This window comes from Trachemys scripta, chromosome 2 (assembly GCF_013100865.1).
Source record: "Trachemys scripta elegans isolate TJP31775 chromosome 2, CAS_Tse_1.0, whole genome shotgun sequence".
In the NCBI taxonomy this organism is placed as follows: domain Eukaryota; kingdom Metazoa; phylum Chordata; order Testudines; family Emydidae; genus Trachemys; species Trachemys scripta.
Genome location: NC_048299.1, coordinates 267,171,178 through 267,184,947, shown reverse-complemented (window position 1 = coordinate 267,184,947; position 13,770 = coordinate 267,171,178). Strand labels below are relative to the sequence as shown.

At 43.7% G+C, this 13,770-nt stretch overlaps 1 protein-coding gene across 1 annotated transcript in view; it reads right to left on the bottom strand.

Annotated features, from left to right (window-relative positions):
- TG (thyroglobulin) overlaps positions 1-13,770 on the bottom strand; it is a gene marked incomplete at its 3' end in the record, with an annotated part of 79,297 nt that overhangs the window by 59,722 nt on the left and 5,805 nt on the right. Inside the window, 5 exon segments of the mRNA XM_034759590.1 lie at positions 3,502-3,579; positions 4,941-5,078; positions 5,461-5,703; positions 8,731-9,318; positions 11,414-12,229. Of these exon segments, the coding sequence (XP_034615481.1) occupies positions 3,502-3,579; positions 4,941-5,078; positions 5,461-5,703; positions 8,731-9,318; positions 11,414-12,229 (1,863 nt within the window).

Below are 13,770 nucleotides of genomic sequence, written 5' to 3'. Positions count from 1 at the left end.
AGGGGTTTGGAATGGGTCTCATATGAGGAGAGATTAAAGAGGCTAGGACTTTTCAGCTTGGAAAAGAGGAGACTAAGGGGGGGATATGACAGAGGTATATAAAATCATGAGTGGTGTGAAGAAAGTGAATAAGGGAAAGTTATTGTTCCCATAATATAAAAACTAGGGACCACCAAATGAAATTAATGGGCAGCAGGTTTAAAACAAATAAAAGGAAGTTCTTCTTCAAACAGCGCACAGTCAACTTGTGGAACTGCTTGCCTGAGGAGGTTGTGAAGGCTAGAACTATAACAAGGTTTAAAAGAGAACTAGATAAATTCATGGAGATTAAGTCCATTAATGGCTATTAGCCAGGATGGGTAAGGAATGATGTCCCTAGCCTCTGTTTGTCAGAGGATGGAGATGGAGGGCAGGAGAGAAATCACTTGATCATTACCTGTTAGGTTCACCCCCTCTGTGCTTGCGAGTGGGGAATATTGCCACTCAGAGGCACCCAGGGGTGGGGTGTAAATTTCCCAGGTTACTGGGTGAGGGCTCGAGCCAGTTCTGTGTTGTATCAATGGAAAGGAACTCTTAGATATTGAAGGGTTACACTTGCTAGGGGTAACTCAGTATGTGCCTTTCTGATTTTATTCCTATATGCTTGGGCTATCCTTTTGTAATCCTCGTTAGCAATTCATCCATGTTTCCACTTTAAAAGCTTCTGATGGAGCCATATTGGCCTCCTATTATTCTTCCTGTTTTTCCTTTGCATCAGGGTAGTTTGCACTTGTGGCTTTAATATTGTCTCCCTGAGAAACTGCCCACCTTCCTGAAATCCTTTATCCCTTATATTTTCTTCCAATGGGACCTTACAATTAAAAACATCTTCCAGTTTCATGTAAGAAAGCAGTGACAAGATGAACCACAAAAATCAAATAAAAGCTGCTCTTAAGCCCACAAGCTTGATCCAGCAGAAAGAACTGGGCCCTGCGAGAAACAACACTCACCTTTACAAAGAATTCATATGGAAATCCTATAAAAACCTGGGTTTAAAATTACATTTTATCCTTTGTCCTCACTCCCCTGGTGCTGGAGCTCCAGCGGCGCTTTAAAAGGCCCGGGGCTCCCCGCAGTGGCTGGAGTCCCGGGCCCTTTAAATCACCGCCAGAGCCCTGCCGCCGCTACCCCCCAGTGGCAGGAGCACCGGGCCCTTTAAATCCCCACTCAAGACCAGCTGCCAGAGCCCTGGGGCCCCGGCAGCCAGGCTCTGGCGGTGATTTAAAGGGCCCGGAGCTCTGCAGCAGCCAGAACCCCAGGCCCTTTAATTTGCCCCTAAGCCCCGGGGCTCCCAGCCACCTCTGCAGCTGGTGGCTCTGGGGTGATTTAAAGGCCCTGGGGCTCCCAGCCACAGCCAAAGTCCCAGACCTTTAAATCTTAAAAGGCCCCACCTCTTCTGGTTGAGGCCACACCTCTTCAGGTTTAGGCCACGCGCCCGCTCAGGTCTCCAGCATACCAGTAAGTCCTTTAAGTTACTTTCACCCCTGCGTATACTCAAAAAACTTATGCCTCATTTGAGTTACAACCCCCAGTCAGCAAAGCACTTAAGCACATGATTACCTTTAAATATGTGACATGTCCCACTGAAGTCAGGGACCTACTCACATGCTTAAAATTAAACACATGCTTAAATGCTTTGCTACATCAGGGCCAAGAATTGATATTTGATGTTAGCAGTAGAGGGCCTCTGAAGCTCAGCAGAGCATTCCAAATCAATGCAAGAGAGGGCAGAAGTGCACATACATTCTAGCCCAGTTAATCACACTGTAGATTCAATTTTTGGGGAATGAAGCAGAAGACTTCCTTGAAAAAACCATATCCATTCCTAAATTCTATCAAACAAAAGGGTAAATGCAGAAGTCAAATATTGCAGATTTTTAAAAAGGGCTTCAGAAGAGATCCTGGCAATTACAGGCTGGTGAGCCTAACTTCAGTACTGGGCAAATGTGTAGAAACTATAGCAAACAGAATTATCAGACACAGATAACCATGATTTGTTGGGGAAGAGTCAATTCGACTTTTGTTAAGGGAAGTCATGCCTCATCAATCTATTAGAATTCTTTGAGGGAGTCAACAAACATATGGATGAAGGGTGATCCAGTCAATACGTGGTCTTGGATTTTCAGAAAGTCTTTGACAAGATCCCTCACCAAAGGCTCTTAAGGAAGCTAGGTAGCTAAGGGGTAAGAAGGAAGTTCATCTCAAGTATCACTGATGGTTGAAAGATAGAAAACAAAAGGTAGGAATAAATGGCCAGTTTCACAATGGAGAGAGGTGAATAGCGGGATTCCCCAAGAATCTGTACTAGGACTTGTGCTGTTCAGCATACTAATTAATGATGTGGAAAAGGGGGTGAACAGAGAAGCAGCAAAGTTTGCAGATGATCCAAAATTATTCAGGACAGTTAAGTCCAAAGGAGACTGCGAGGAGTTACAGAAGGAACTCACAAAACTGGCTGACTGGGCAACAAAATGGCAGATGAAATTCAACAGTGATAAGTTTAAAGTAATGCACATTGGAAAAAATAATCCCAACTATACATTATACATAGATGGATTCTAAATCAGCTGTTACCACCCAAGCAAGCGATCTTGGAGTCACCGAGGATAGTTCTCTGAAACCATCTACTCAGCGCAGCAGTGGTCAAAAAGGCTAACAGGATTTTAGGAACCATTAGGAAAGGGATAGAAAATGAAACAGAAAATATTATAATGCTATGTAGATCCATGGGGCGCACAATACTTGGAATACTGTGTCCAGTTCTGGTCACCCATCTCAAACAGGAAATAGTGGAACTGAAAAAGGTTCAGAGAAGAGCAACAAGGATGATCAAGGATATGGAACAGCTTCCATATGAAGAGACACTAAGCATCCGAAGAAGTGGGCTGTAGTCCACGAAAGCTTATGCTCTAATAAATTTGTTAGTCTCTAAGGTGCCACAAGTACTCCTGTTCTTTTTGCGGATACAGACTAACACGGCTGCTACTCTGAAACCTAAAAAGAGTAGGGCTGTTCAGCTTAGAAAGAGGGGATATGATGGAGGTCTATAAAATCATGAACCGTGTGGAAAACAAGTGGATAGAAAAGTGTTATTGAACCTTTCTCACAATACAAAAACCAGCGGTCACCCAATGACATTAATAGGCAACAGGTTTAATACAAACAAGAGGAAGTACTTTTTCACACAACTACCCTATGGAACTCATTGTTATGAACTAGGAACCCAATATGGCTGTTCTTATATTCTAAATAGCCTGCCAAATAGTTGAGACAGACGCACAGAGTTCCTCTAGCTGCAAAACAAAACTTCTTTCTTCCCTTTGCTTTCTTTTGTGAAGGTTTTAAGAAAAACAACCTTCTGTTATGCTATCTGCGATTTACTAAAAATCTCAATCAAAACTAAAATATATACCTGTATCAGCTAAGAATAGGGAAAATTGTAGGACGAAAAGGTTAACTTACATTTTGGGAACTGTGCTGAGCGTATGATCAGAGAATCTGCAATGTAGCCTCCCCTTTCATCCACACACCAGCAGTGACCTAGGCAAGAAATCATAGCAGCCCTACATTAGAAAAATGTATGTCCCTTTCCTATGTTGTTATCATCACATGCTGATCTGAACAGCAGGAGGATTGTTGTTGTTGTTGTTGGCTGGGATACTGAACACAGTCCATATGGCAGCATCACTGTGAAAACAATGTAATGGCTAGTTCCACAATCCAGATCAGTGAAGAGGAAGCTGGGTGAATTTTTTGGATGAACAGTTTATTCACCAAAAAAAAATAAAAAAAATACAATTTTGGGTCCACCGAAATTATTTGTGAATTTGGGACAAATTCAGTTAACAGTTTCATTCAAAAACATAGAAATATATGTTATAAAAAAGTTGAAACATTTGGCTTTTTTAAATGAAATGTTTTGATTTTTTGCTTAGAAACATTGTGTTTCTAAATGTAGCTAGATTGTTTTTAAAAGGATAAAAAAGAAACAGAATCAAACCAAACCAAACCTAAAAAAAATAATTTGGGTTGAACAAAATGTTTCTTTGCACCAAAAATTAATTTTTTTCAGTTTTTCATTTTGGCAAGAAAAAAACAAAAAGTTTCCAATATCGGCATCGGGGCTCTGGTTTGTACTTTAGCTGACGATTCAGGGTATTTCTTATTTTATACGATCTGGCACATTTTGTGAAGAGTAAACTCACGTGAACACATTGGGCTCAGTTTACCTAGACTGATAACCCACAAGACTTTACTGGAATCACCTGAAATATTATAGGGTAATAAGTCAGGTGAAAATTTGGCTGATGGTCTGTAATGTTTACAAAAAACATTAATTTTAAAAACAACAAGTTCAGAATATTATTTCGGTTGCTGCTGTATGAACATGTAACACTAGGTCTGGCCAAGCTGCAGTCAACAACGGGCCCAATGTCAGGGGGAAAGGGGACTTTAAGCCCAACTAGAGCTGAGTGGCAGCTGATCCATTCCCTGCCATAATTTAGATTAGCCTAAAGACTGCTCTAAATTACTTCAGGTAAAACAGACCTCAAGGGGCTACTTCATTGCCCTCCCACATCTGGCCCCCGGGAATGCTCCCTACACCTGGAAGAGTGTGGGTGACAAAGTCAGGTATGCCAGCTTTATGTTACTCAGGGATTCCTCACAACGGAAAGCCAGAGGGGCAGAATTTGGCCAAGTATCTTCATGGTGCAGCCATAGTCTTTCTCCTAGCAATACAGATATATATTTAAAATAACATGTGGCGAATATATTTTTGGTTAAGAAATAACTTGTGATGTTATTTCTTCTAATTTTGTTACATTATATGTCAGTCTGACCTGCCTTTACTCATCTCAACTCAACAAGAAGCAGTGAGTATTTTACAAGTGATGCCTCACCAGTACTCTCATAGCATTGGACTGGTTCCCAGTTCCCCAGGCCATCACACTGGGGAACGTAAGGATGAAATCCCAGGAACGTTGCTTGTCCAGCAGAACCTTTTGAAGTAAAGTGACTCCGCCAGTAGAAATGCAAGGCTATAAAAAAAATAAACAAACCAGGATATTCTTTAAAAATGCACATATACAACATCCTACTCTAGTCCCTTTATTTAGAAGGGGAAATACTACAAATACACTGGGAAATTTAATGAATGGGAAATCTCCAGGTTCTAATGTCACCCACTGTGCTACATCAGAAAAAGGGTTAAACTCAGCCCTGATGTAAGCAGTTGAAACTTCATTAACTCTGATGGATTTACGTCCACTTTCAGTAAGGCTGACTTTGGCCTACAGAGCTCTGGTATATACAGATAATGTTTTGGGCTAGTTTATGCATTACTCCCCTTTAAGCAAAGGCCCTGTTCTCCACAGGTTTAATTTCAATCCATTTTACCAACTTCTACTCCTCCCAACCTACTTGATTGTGCTGCCAGTCGGACCGCATAGTCACTTCCTGCCAATAGCTTTTCAGAGAATGCGATCCCTGATTGAAAGGTCTCAGCAAAATGAAGAAGATCGTTGTCCGTTAGTCGAAGTCCTTTTGCCATTAAAAAGCTCTGTCCCAAAGGAATATGGGAGCCATTCGAAGCTAGGATGAGTTGTTCTGCTTCATCAATGAACTGCATAGCTTCCCTCTTTACACTTCTGCATGCACCAGGGCCTGTATGTACAGCAAAGGGTTGTTTTAATAACTTTTATCTTACTCCAGTAAAGATTCACACATTTATATTCAAGAGACTCTTATTTAACATTTCTTGGTTCTTTCTATATTTACTTTGGTTTGCATCAGTTAAAAGAAAAACCCTCTCTGTACACACACACACACACACACACAAATAAGTGATCAGTAAGAGTTGTTATTATTCTTTATTTGTATTACAGCATGACCCAGAATGTGCCTGGCACCATGTAAACAGGCAGAAAGACTCAGTCCCTGCCTTGAGTCAGTTAAGACAAAGGTTGGGAGAAAGGATGCAACATACAAGCAAAGTGTCCAGGGTGATGATTGGCATATGGCCTGTCATTTGCATTTTCTATGCTTTGTCTTTTACTCATTTCTTGTAGCCAGGCATACTGTGAACAGTCTCCATGCAAGCTTCTCTGCAAATATATATCTGTGTTAATCTACAGGTTTCAGAGTAGCAGCCGTGTTAGTCTGTACTCCTGTTCTTTGTGTTAATCTAATATCTCCCTTCTTCCAGTCCTGCCCCCCGAACCGATAGTTAAGTTTTTGTGTGCTCTTTCCCCCACTGGAAGTTTTCCACCCTTTGTCCTTTCCGCCACCCACTTGAGGAACTAAGATGGTGATTCTAGTTCCCAGGACCATCTCACAGCCCATCTATCCAAGTGGTGCAGTGCAGAACCCCACTGCTTTGGTAGCAACATGATATACAGGTGAGCATAGTCCCTACCGGCAGCCTCATTGATAAGCTCCTTCCCCTCACCCACAGTGCTTCCCACCCGCTGGTGGGCCCTGATACCAGTCAACTCTGTGTTCTTGGAGAACCAGGGTACAGTATCCAGCCTGACTCATGAAAGACACCCCCCACCCCAGCCTCTGCTTAAACCAAAGCCCATCAGAGGAAAAAACTTGCAGAGAGCAGTGAAGGGCGTTGGGAGACACACCTAGACCCCTCCTGACGAGGATGACAAGATTAAGACATCTCCGTTAACATACAGAATGGAGAGCAGAGACAACTCCCCTAGCCTCATCTGCATGAAAGATGGGACAGGAAGACATCTCAATTTACATACAGAGTGGAGAACAGAGAACCACACTGAACTCTGGGACCAGAAAAAGCAGGGAAGCACTGCATCCTGGGAATCTCTGCTCCAGATGCTAATGAACCTATGTCTGCACACACCCAGCTCAGCAATTATCAGACCAATTCTAGTAATGAATCCTTAATTGATATCCAAATACTGAAGCAGCCTAGTTGCATTGTGAGCTCCCTGGAAGAAAACATCACCCATGGCCAAGAGTGATCAGCTCCTATTGTCTAGCCTAAAGAAAACCCTTGAGTCAGCAGCTTACCTATAAACAAATCTATTGGGATCAGCTTGACAGTGCTGATTGAGCCGGTCCACTCAGACTTGGGGGGTGTGTGTGTGTGTGTGTGTGTGTGTGTGAGAGTGAGAGTGAGAGTGAGAGTGATTGATTCTGGGGCTGGAGTAACCCAGCCCTAGGGAACCGAGGTCCTGCAGGATAGCTCCATTGGGAGGGGACTTGCAGAAGGGAGAAGTAGAGTTCCATATGAACACACAAGTGACACAAGCAGTACATTGATAGAATTACAGAACTCCCCCTCCCCCCCCTAGAAAAGTAACCCGAATAAATGAGCATACCCCAAGGTAATGGTCAAATCTGGTAACAGCCCCGCTGATCAGTTCTTCCTCCTCCCTCCCAGCACCTCACGCCCACCACTACCCGGGTAGGGCCCGGGCGGGAAAAGACGGGGGGGGGGGCTTGGGGGAAGGGGTATTGTGGGGGCAGGGCCTAGTGCGGAGCAGGGATCAAGTACCCCGCTGGGAAATGATGAAGTCAGCACCTGTGAGGTGGGATTTTCAAAAGCATTCAGTGCTGACCTTACTCTTCTCCCACTGACTTCCAGGGGAGTTTTTCCACTGAGTTGATTGGAGCAGGGTTAGGCTACTGCTGTGTGATTTTGAAAATCCAACCCATCTATCTAGGTACTTACATGGTCCTCGTCGCTGCAGCATCTGACTATACCATGCTAACTACAGTCCTAAATCAGGAATGCATTTAAGCATGTGTTTGACTTTAATCACATGCTTAAGTCCTGTTGACCTCAAAAGGACTTAAACACGTGGTTAAGTGCTTTCCTAAAGAGGTTTGCTTTTCTGAATCAGGCTGATGGCAAGAAAACACTGAGTAATAACAATAGCAAGGAAAATTCCTCTTACCTTACTTTATAGTGCTTCTATTTTATCCTTACATAATGCTTGTATGATAAGTTCATGTAACAAATCACTTTCATAACTTGTATTTATTACCTCCATAAGTCCCAAACCCATCTGTACTTGCTCAGCCCCTTCTCATTATCTGTGTTTTGATTGTGTTCAAATTCCAAAAATGGTATCCATACATTACAAAATCTACTTGATCCTGGTATAAGGCTGTCTGTCATTTTTTCCACAGAAAGGATTTTCTCTATTTTATTTCTCCATATTATGTTCACGGCATACACACAGAGTTAGAAACAAAACATAAATACTCTTCCGGAAAGGCTTCAATTTAATACTACTTCATTTCTTAGAATCCAGAAATCTAACACACAACAATTAATGGAGAGAGAGAGAGGCTGCTATCTAAGACAGAAAGGCACAACTCAATCCATCTTGGACCCAACTGCGTCTTTTGCAGACTGACTGCAGAAAACCCAGATCTCATCCTTGCCTACAGAGTTCCCTAGCCTGCAAGCAGAAGCAGGAAACCCCTTGAAACTTAAAGTGATAGCTTGTCATTTGAACAGTTTTCAATACACCACACACCGTGCTACTAAAGTTGGGGCAATCTATTCTTTTCCAAAAGACAGCTGTTTGCTAGCAGTAACTGTGGAATCAATGGGTCCTTCCCTGAGTCAATAACTTTCTACTTCATAGTTCTCTAAATGAATTTTTCTTACTGGAGTAAATAAAGAACCAGAAACTCTGTCATGTTACTTACATGCTGGGATCTTGTTCGCCTCGGCCTTAGTTCCTTGCAGTTCTTCTCCCTTGCTGTCAACACACCAACAACTGCGCAGTTCAAAGTGGCCTAAAAGGGCACTGAAATCAGCGTAGGACCCTGGGTAATGGGAGAGCTGACCATGCAGAAGCTGCCAGAATGTATATGGATCCAATAAAATGTTCTCTGACACAACTGTCACGTTGCCCTCCAGCACTCCAGGGGGAAGAGCATCAAAAGAAGAATACTTGGCCAACGCTGGGAAGATATTCTGGTGGCCAGCCACATACAAGCCTTTAATAAAGGCTGCAAAGCCTTGGGAAGATGATTCTTTATATTCAAGTAGTATGTTCAACAAGTCAACGACAGGCAGAGTTTTGCCTTCATTATTCTGGGTGATCCACCTTTGGTACCATTCAAAAGCTTGCTCAGGGGGGCCATTGCATTGCACCTGTCTCCAGTTACCGTCGGTGCTGCACTGTGGAATGTAAACACTGGACAGCTGAGACAGCGCACGTGGGTCTGACAACAGTAGCTGCACCGTCTTCAGAAAAATCTGAGCAGCAGTTACTTGGCAAGCACTTGGACCTAGGGAAAGGAAAATATGCATTCAATAATCTCAGGAATGCACTGTAGGTATGTGATGCAAGCTGACCTGAACTTGGTTACTTTGCAAAAACATGTAGAGAAATTGCTTATTGTTACTATTGATTGTATGCCTATTTGGGGGGCAATTATTATTATTTGTCCCATTATTAAAAGAGGACCAAATCCTGAGGTTTTTACCCAAGGCCAAATTTTCAAAGGCATTTACGCACCTAAAGATACAGGTAGGCACCAAATGGGATTTTCAAAATCACCTAAGCAGGTGAGGTGCCTACCTGCATCTTTAGGTACCTAAATATCTTTGAATATCTGCCCTCCATCCTTATTCAGATAAACTCCCACTGGAGTAAAAACCAGGCCCTATAGATACCATCGGGAATACTTGGGTTGCAAAGTACCACTGAACGTGTTTACCCCAATCTAAAAGGAAATTTCAACCCCAGGCCTCACTTCTCCTACCTAACTACATTTTACAGCCATTTATAGGACATCCTTCAGCCCTCAAACAAAGCACAGATGTCAGTTTGTCTCCTTTGGAGGCCACAACTGCCAACGTCAGGGCCAAATCTCATTTTGTTAACACTTGCTAGTGGCTCGATAAAAAGAGCAAAACGTAGTAGCACGTCTCTTTGAGTCCAGCAGACCATTATGAACCTAAAACACCAGTATTTTGCGCTCTCCCCTGGCTATGGTGCCTGTTTGCTTCAGACTGTGGGCCAAACAGGTTATAGATTGCAATCAATGAATCCCCAAATGCTGCAGGACATAGCTATTGAGATCTATCTCTCTCCATTTGGACCATCATGGCAGTGACAATTTGCTGGCTGCTTTGCTATTGTTTTCTGGTGCTGAACTCTCCAAAAAGTGCAGCAGGTTATTCTCAATGGGGGCCTGGGTCTCTGGGACGAGCTTCATCTGCCTGTCTGTCATTGTTCGAGCCCACTGAGCTTGAGGTGTCAATACAAGACCTCTTTTTTTAGCCAAGGCACTTCACTCCGCCATTATATCATATTAATAGAAGAGTGGAGGGGGGCTGTTATTACATTTTACAGGCTTATGCCCAGTCTCATACTTAGGTACTAGAACATCTAATCATCAGCTTCATTTATGATGAAAATCACTATATAAGAGACAGGTAACATTTGACACTCAATTTTCTGAACTGACTGTGGGACCCACATTAGGTGTTTTGGCCTTTGTCCCCTTTAGCGGATGGTGCACACATGAAGTTAACGTGTTTCCTACAGCTAGCAGTTGAGGGACACAGTCCTGTAGCTCAAGTAATAGACGCTCATAGGTTTAGCTCAGAATGTCCTGGGTTCAGCCCAAGGAGGGTCAATGGCAGTTGCATGGATTATTTTGTCCCATAAGAAAAGCAGCTTTCCACTCTATCGAAAGACAGGCTATTCTAGAGGCAGTGAGCAGAGCATAATGTATCAATTGCATGGACTCACTGGCTTTCATGGTCACTAGCTATACCATTCACAGTAGCCACAAGGACATCAGCAGGAACAGAACTCAGAGACATGCTCATTAACAAGGATAGAGCTCACATCCTTCTGCTCTGATGTGCAGGCCCTACACCCACTTGTGCTAAGGGGGACTCTTCCTTATTTCTAGGACTATTTGAAGGTATATTCTCTGTGATCCCCCCAACCATTAGAGGGCTACATGAACAAATGCTGGACCACTTCTGATTCTTTCCAGCAGAGGGCAGTGGTGCTCTCACATACTAGCCCATATATTTCCAATATCGAATAAGAGGAGAAGTAGCATGAACAGCAGCACAATCTCTACTAAAAAAATAAACACTAATCCCTAGACTTACACTGCATGGGCTCCCCAGCTTTTCTTGTTGTTCCTGGAATAGCTCTGCCTTCCAAATCAACGCAGATGCAATTAGTTCCATGGCACTGGACCGGTAGGAAACCTCCTTCCGTTGTACAAGAGGGAACAAACAGATCAGACCCTGCAGGTTGGCTTTGTTTCAAGCTTTGCAGACTTTTCCTTTGCTTCTCACATGCAGTGGGACACCTTGGACGTTTGCCTAGCACTCTTGAGCCTGGGACTTCCTTACCTCGCGAGTCTACACACCAGCACGTGGCTTCATAGCACTGAACTTCCTCATACCTCCCCTCCTTGGTGCACGTCGGAACAAACAAATCCGTGGGCTGCTCAGTGCAATCTTTGGACTTTAAAGCTATTTTCACCACCTCACCTAAATCTTCAGCGATGTTTTCAGGGACAGAAATAACATGTTGTAAAAAGACAAAAAACTCTGGAAGTTCCAGAAGAGAAGCGAGAAATTCTACCCCATTCTGATTGTCCTGTAAACTAACAGTGCGGCCAAAGCTGTCCACAAGAGGTTGACTCAAATTGAAGCTCTCCTTTGATGTTTCCAGTGACAACCCTTCGGGTCGTTCTGCAAAGCCTCCTCCATTGTCCATTCCTGTCACGCCTCCCTGCTGGAAAAACTGGCCAATGCTGAATTTCCCTCTAGTGCCGAGTGCTCCCGTAAAGTTAAACTGGATCAGATTCTTCAAGAACTTTCCTCCAAACAGGTTTTCTTGGAAGCGCTTTGGGTTGGTGGTGAAACGAAGGGCGACTCGAGCTAATTGTCTTGATGGAAACATCCCTCTGACAGCATCACTGAGGATGGATTCTAGTGCGAACAGCTGGCTGGCATCCTGCTTTGCTGTGATAGGAGATAGCAATCCAGAGTCCACAAACAACTCCTTGAAGGAAGGAGGGCAAGAGCTCGAAAACCTGGCTATAGTCTCTGACTTCACATCTGGGATGTCGAACAAACTGTGCTGACTGAAGTGCCCAACAGGTCCATAAAAAAGCCTCGATAGAGCCTGCTGTCTCTCTGAGGCACATGCTCGTTCTTCACCTGGACACAGGAAAACAAGGAGACAAATATTTTGGAATTGGTGACAAAGTACCACCGTCTCACAAAAATCCTAGAGCCCACAGTCATCATTGTTAGTGTTCATGGCAGCCTCTGCTGAGGCCACACAGAGACTAAACTACCCTTTCATCTCCAGTGCCCAACGCAGGTTTGATGCACACGGGTGGGGTAGCTTGCACGGATCCTATTGTACCTGCTTTGTGGATAAACATTTCAGTCTTTTAGACCATCAATCCAGCAACTTGTCCAAGATTCTCTGGTCTATGTCCCCATGCAAGACCCTCATTTTGAACTTTTAACCCTTACTCCTGTTCTTGTTTTTTCATTTGTTGTCCCCCAGGTCATGTGACCCTCGCCTCACCTGAGGGGGTGGGCCTTTAGCTCTGGTGGGATCCGCCCACCACCTCCTAGGATTCCAGTAAGCCAGCCCCTTGACGGAGGAGCTATACTTGCTGTCCCCGTCTGGTTCCTTCGTTTGCACCCTCTAGCCTGCATTCCCGTTCCTGCTTTTGGATTCTCTCCCTTAATTAGTTGATCCGTGTCCTTTTGTAGCTCTCCCCTTCCTTATTTTTAGTGGAGGGGTGGCTATTTGTGTTTCTTTTGGGTGAGGTTCTTTGAGGGATCAAATAGGCCAGCACTTTTGACCCCCACAAATTCACATCCCCCAAAATGTCAATAAGAAACAAATACATGCTTCTAAAATGTTCTCCCCTCCCCTCCTTGAAGCAAATCACACCAGTGTGTAAAGAGAAGACAGTTTGCTTGGCAAAGCACTCCTGTAATATCTGAACGAGGTAGATTTAAAAAATGTGATGACTGTATTGCATGTGGGCTGCTAGCCCAGTCTCCCTAAGAACATATCCTTGTGAAAATTCCTTTTCAGTGGTTCGTCAGCAGAACCTCCAATTTCTCTGCTTAGATTTCCTGAGTTTGCCAAAAAAAATCTGCATCCCTGAGTTTCAAGCAGCCTCAAGTTATGTCACCAAAACCCATCAGAAGATCTCAGAGGAGCAGTCAGAGAGAAAACAACCAGCCCTGCCAGATGCAGAGGCCTCCCAGAGGCTCTTTTGCAATATCCTTGCTCATCAGCCTTGAAGGCGTGCCACGAGTTTCATTTTACAGTAAGCCCATCTTTACCTAAAGCTTATAGTGACTCTGGATCATGAGTGACACCCAGAATTGATTGTTTCTTTGTCTACATGGCATAACTATGTCTAGTAGACAGAAAAACTAATTTTGCCGAAGGCTGCCTGCATTAAGCCTTTGTAGCCCCAACCCTCCAGCACGAACCTGAATATTTAGGCATTACTCTCCAGAATGTCAAGTATCAGAGGGATAGCCGTGTTAGTCTGAATCTGTAAAAAGCAACAGAGGGTCCTGTGGCACCTTTGAGACTAACAGAAGTATTGGGAGCATAAGCTTTCGTGACTTGCATCTGAAGAAGTGAGGTTCTTACCCACGAAAGCTTATGCTCCCAATACTTCTGTTAGTCTCAAAGGTGCCACAGGACCCTCTGTTGCTTT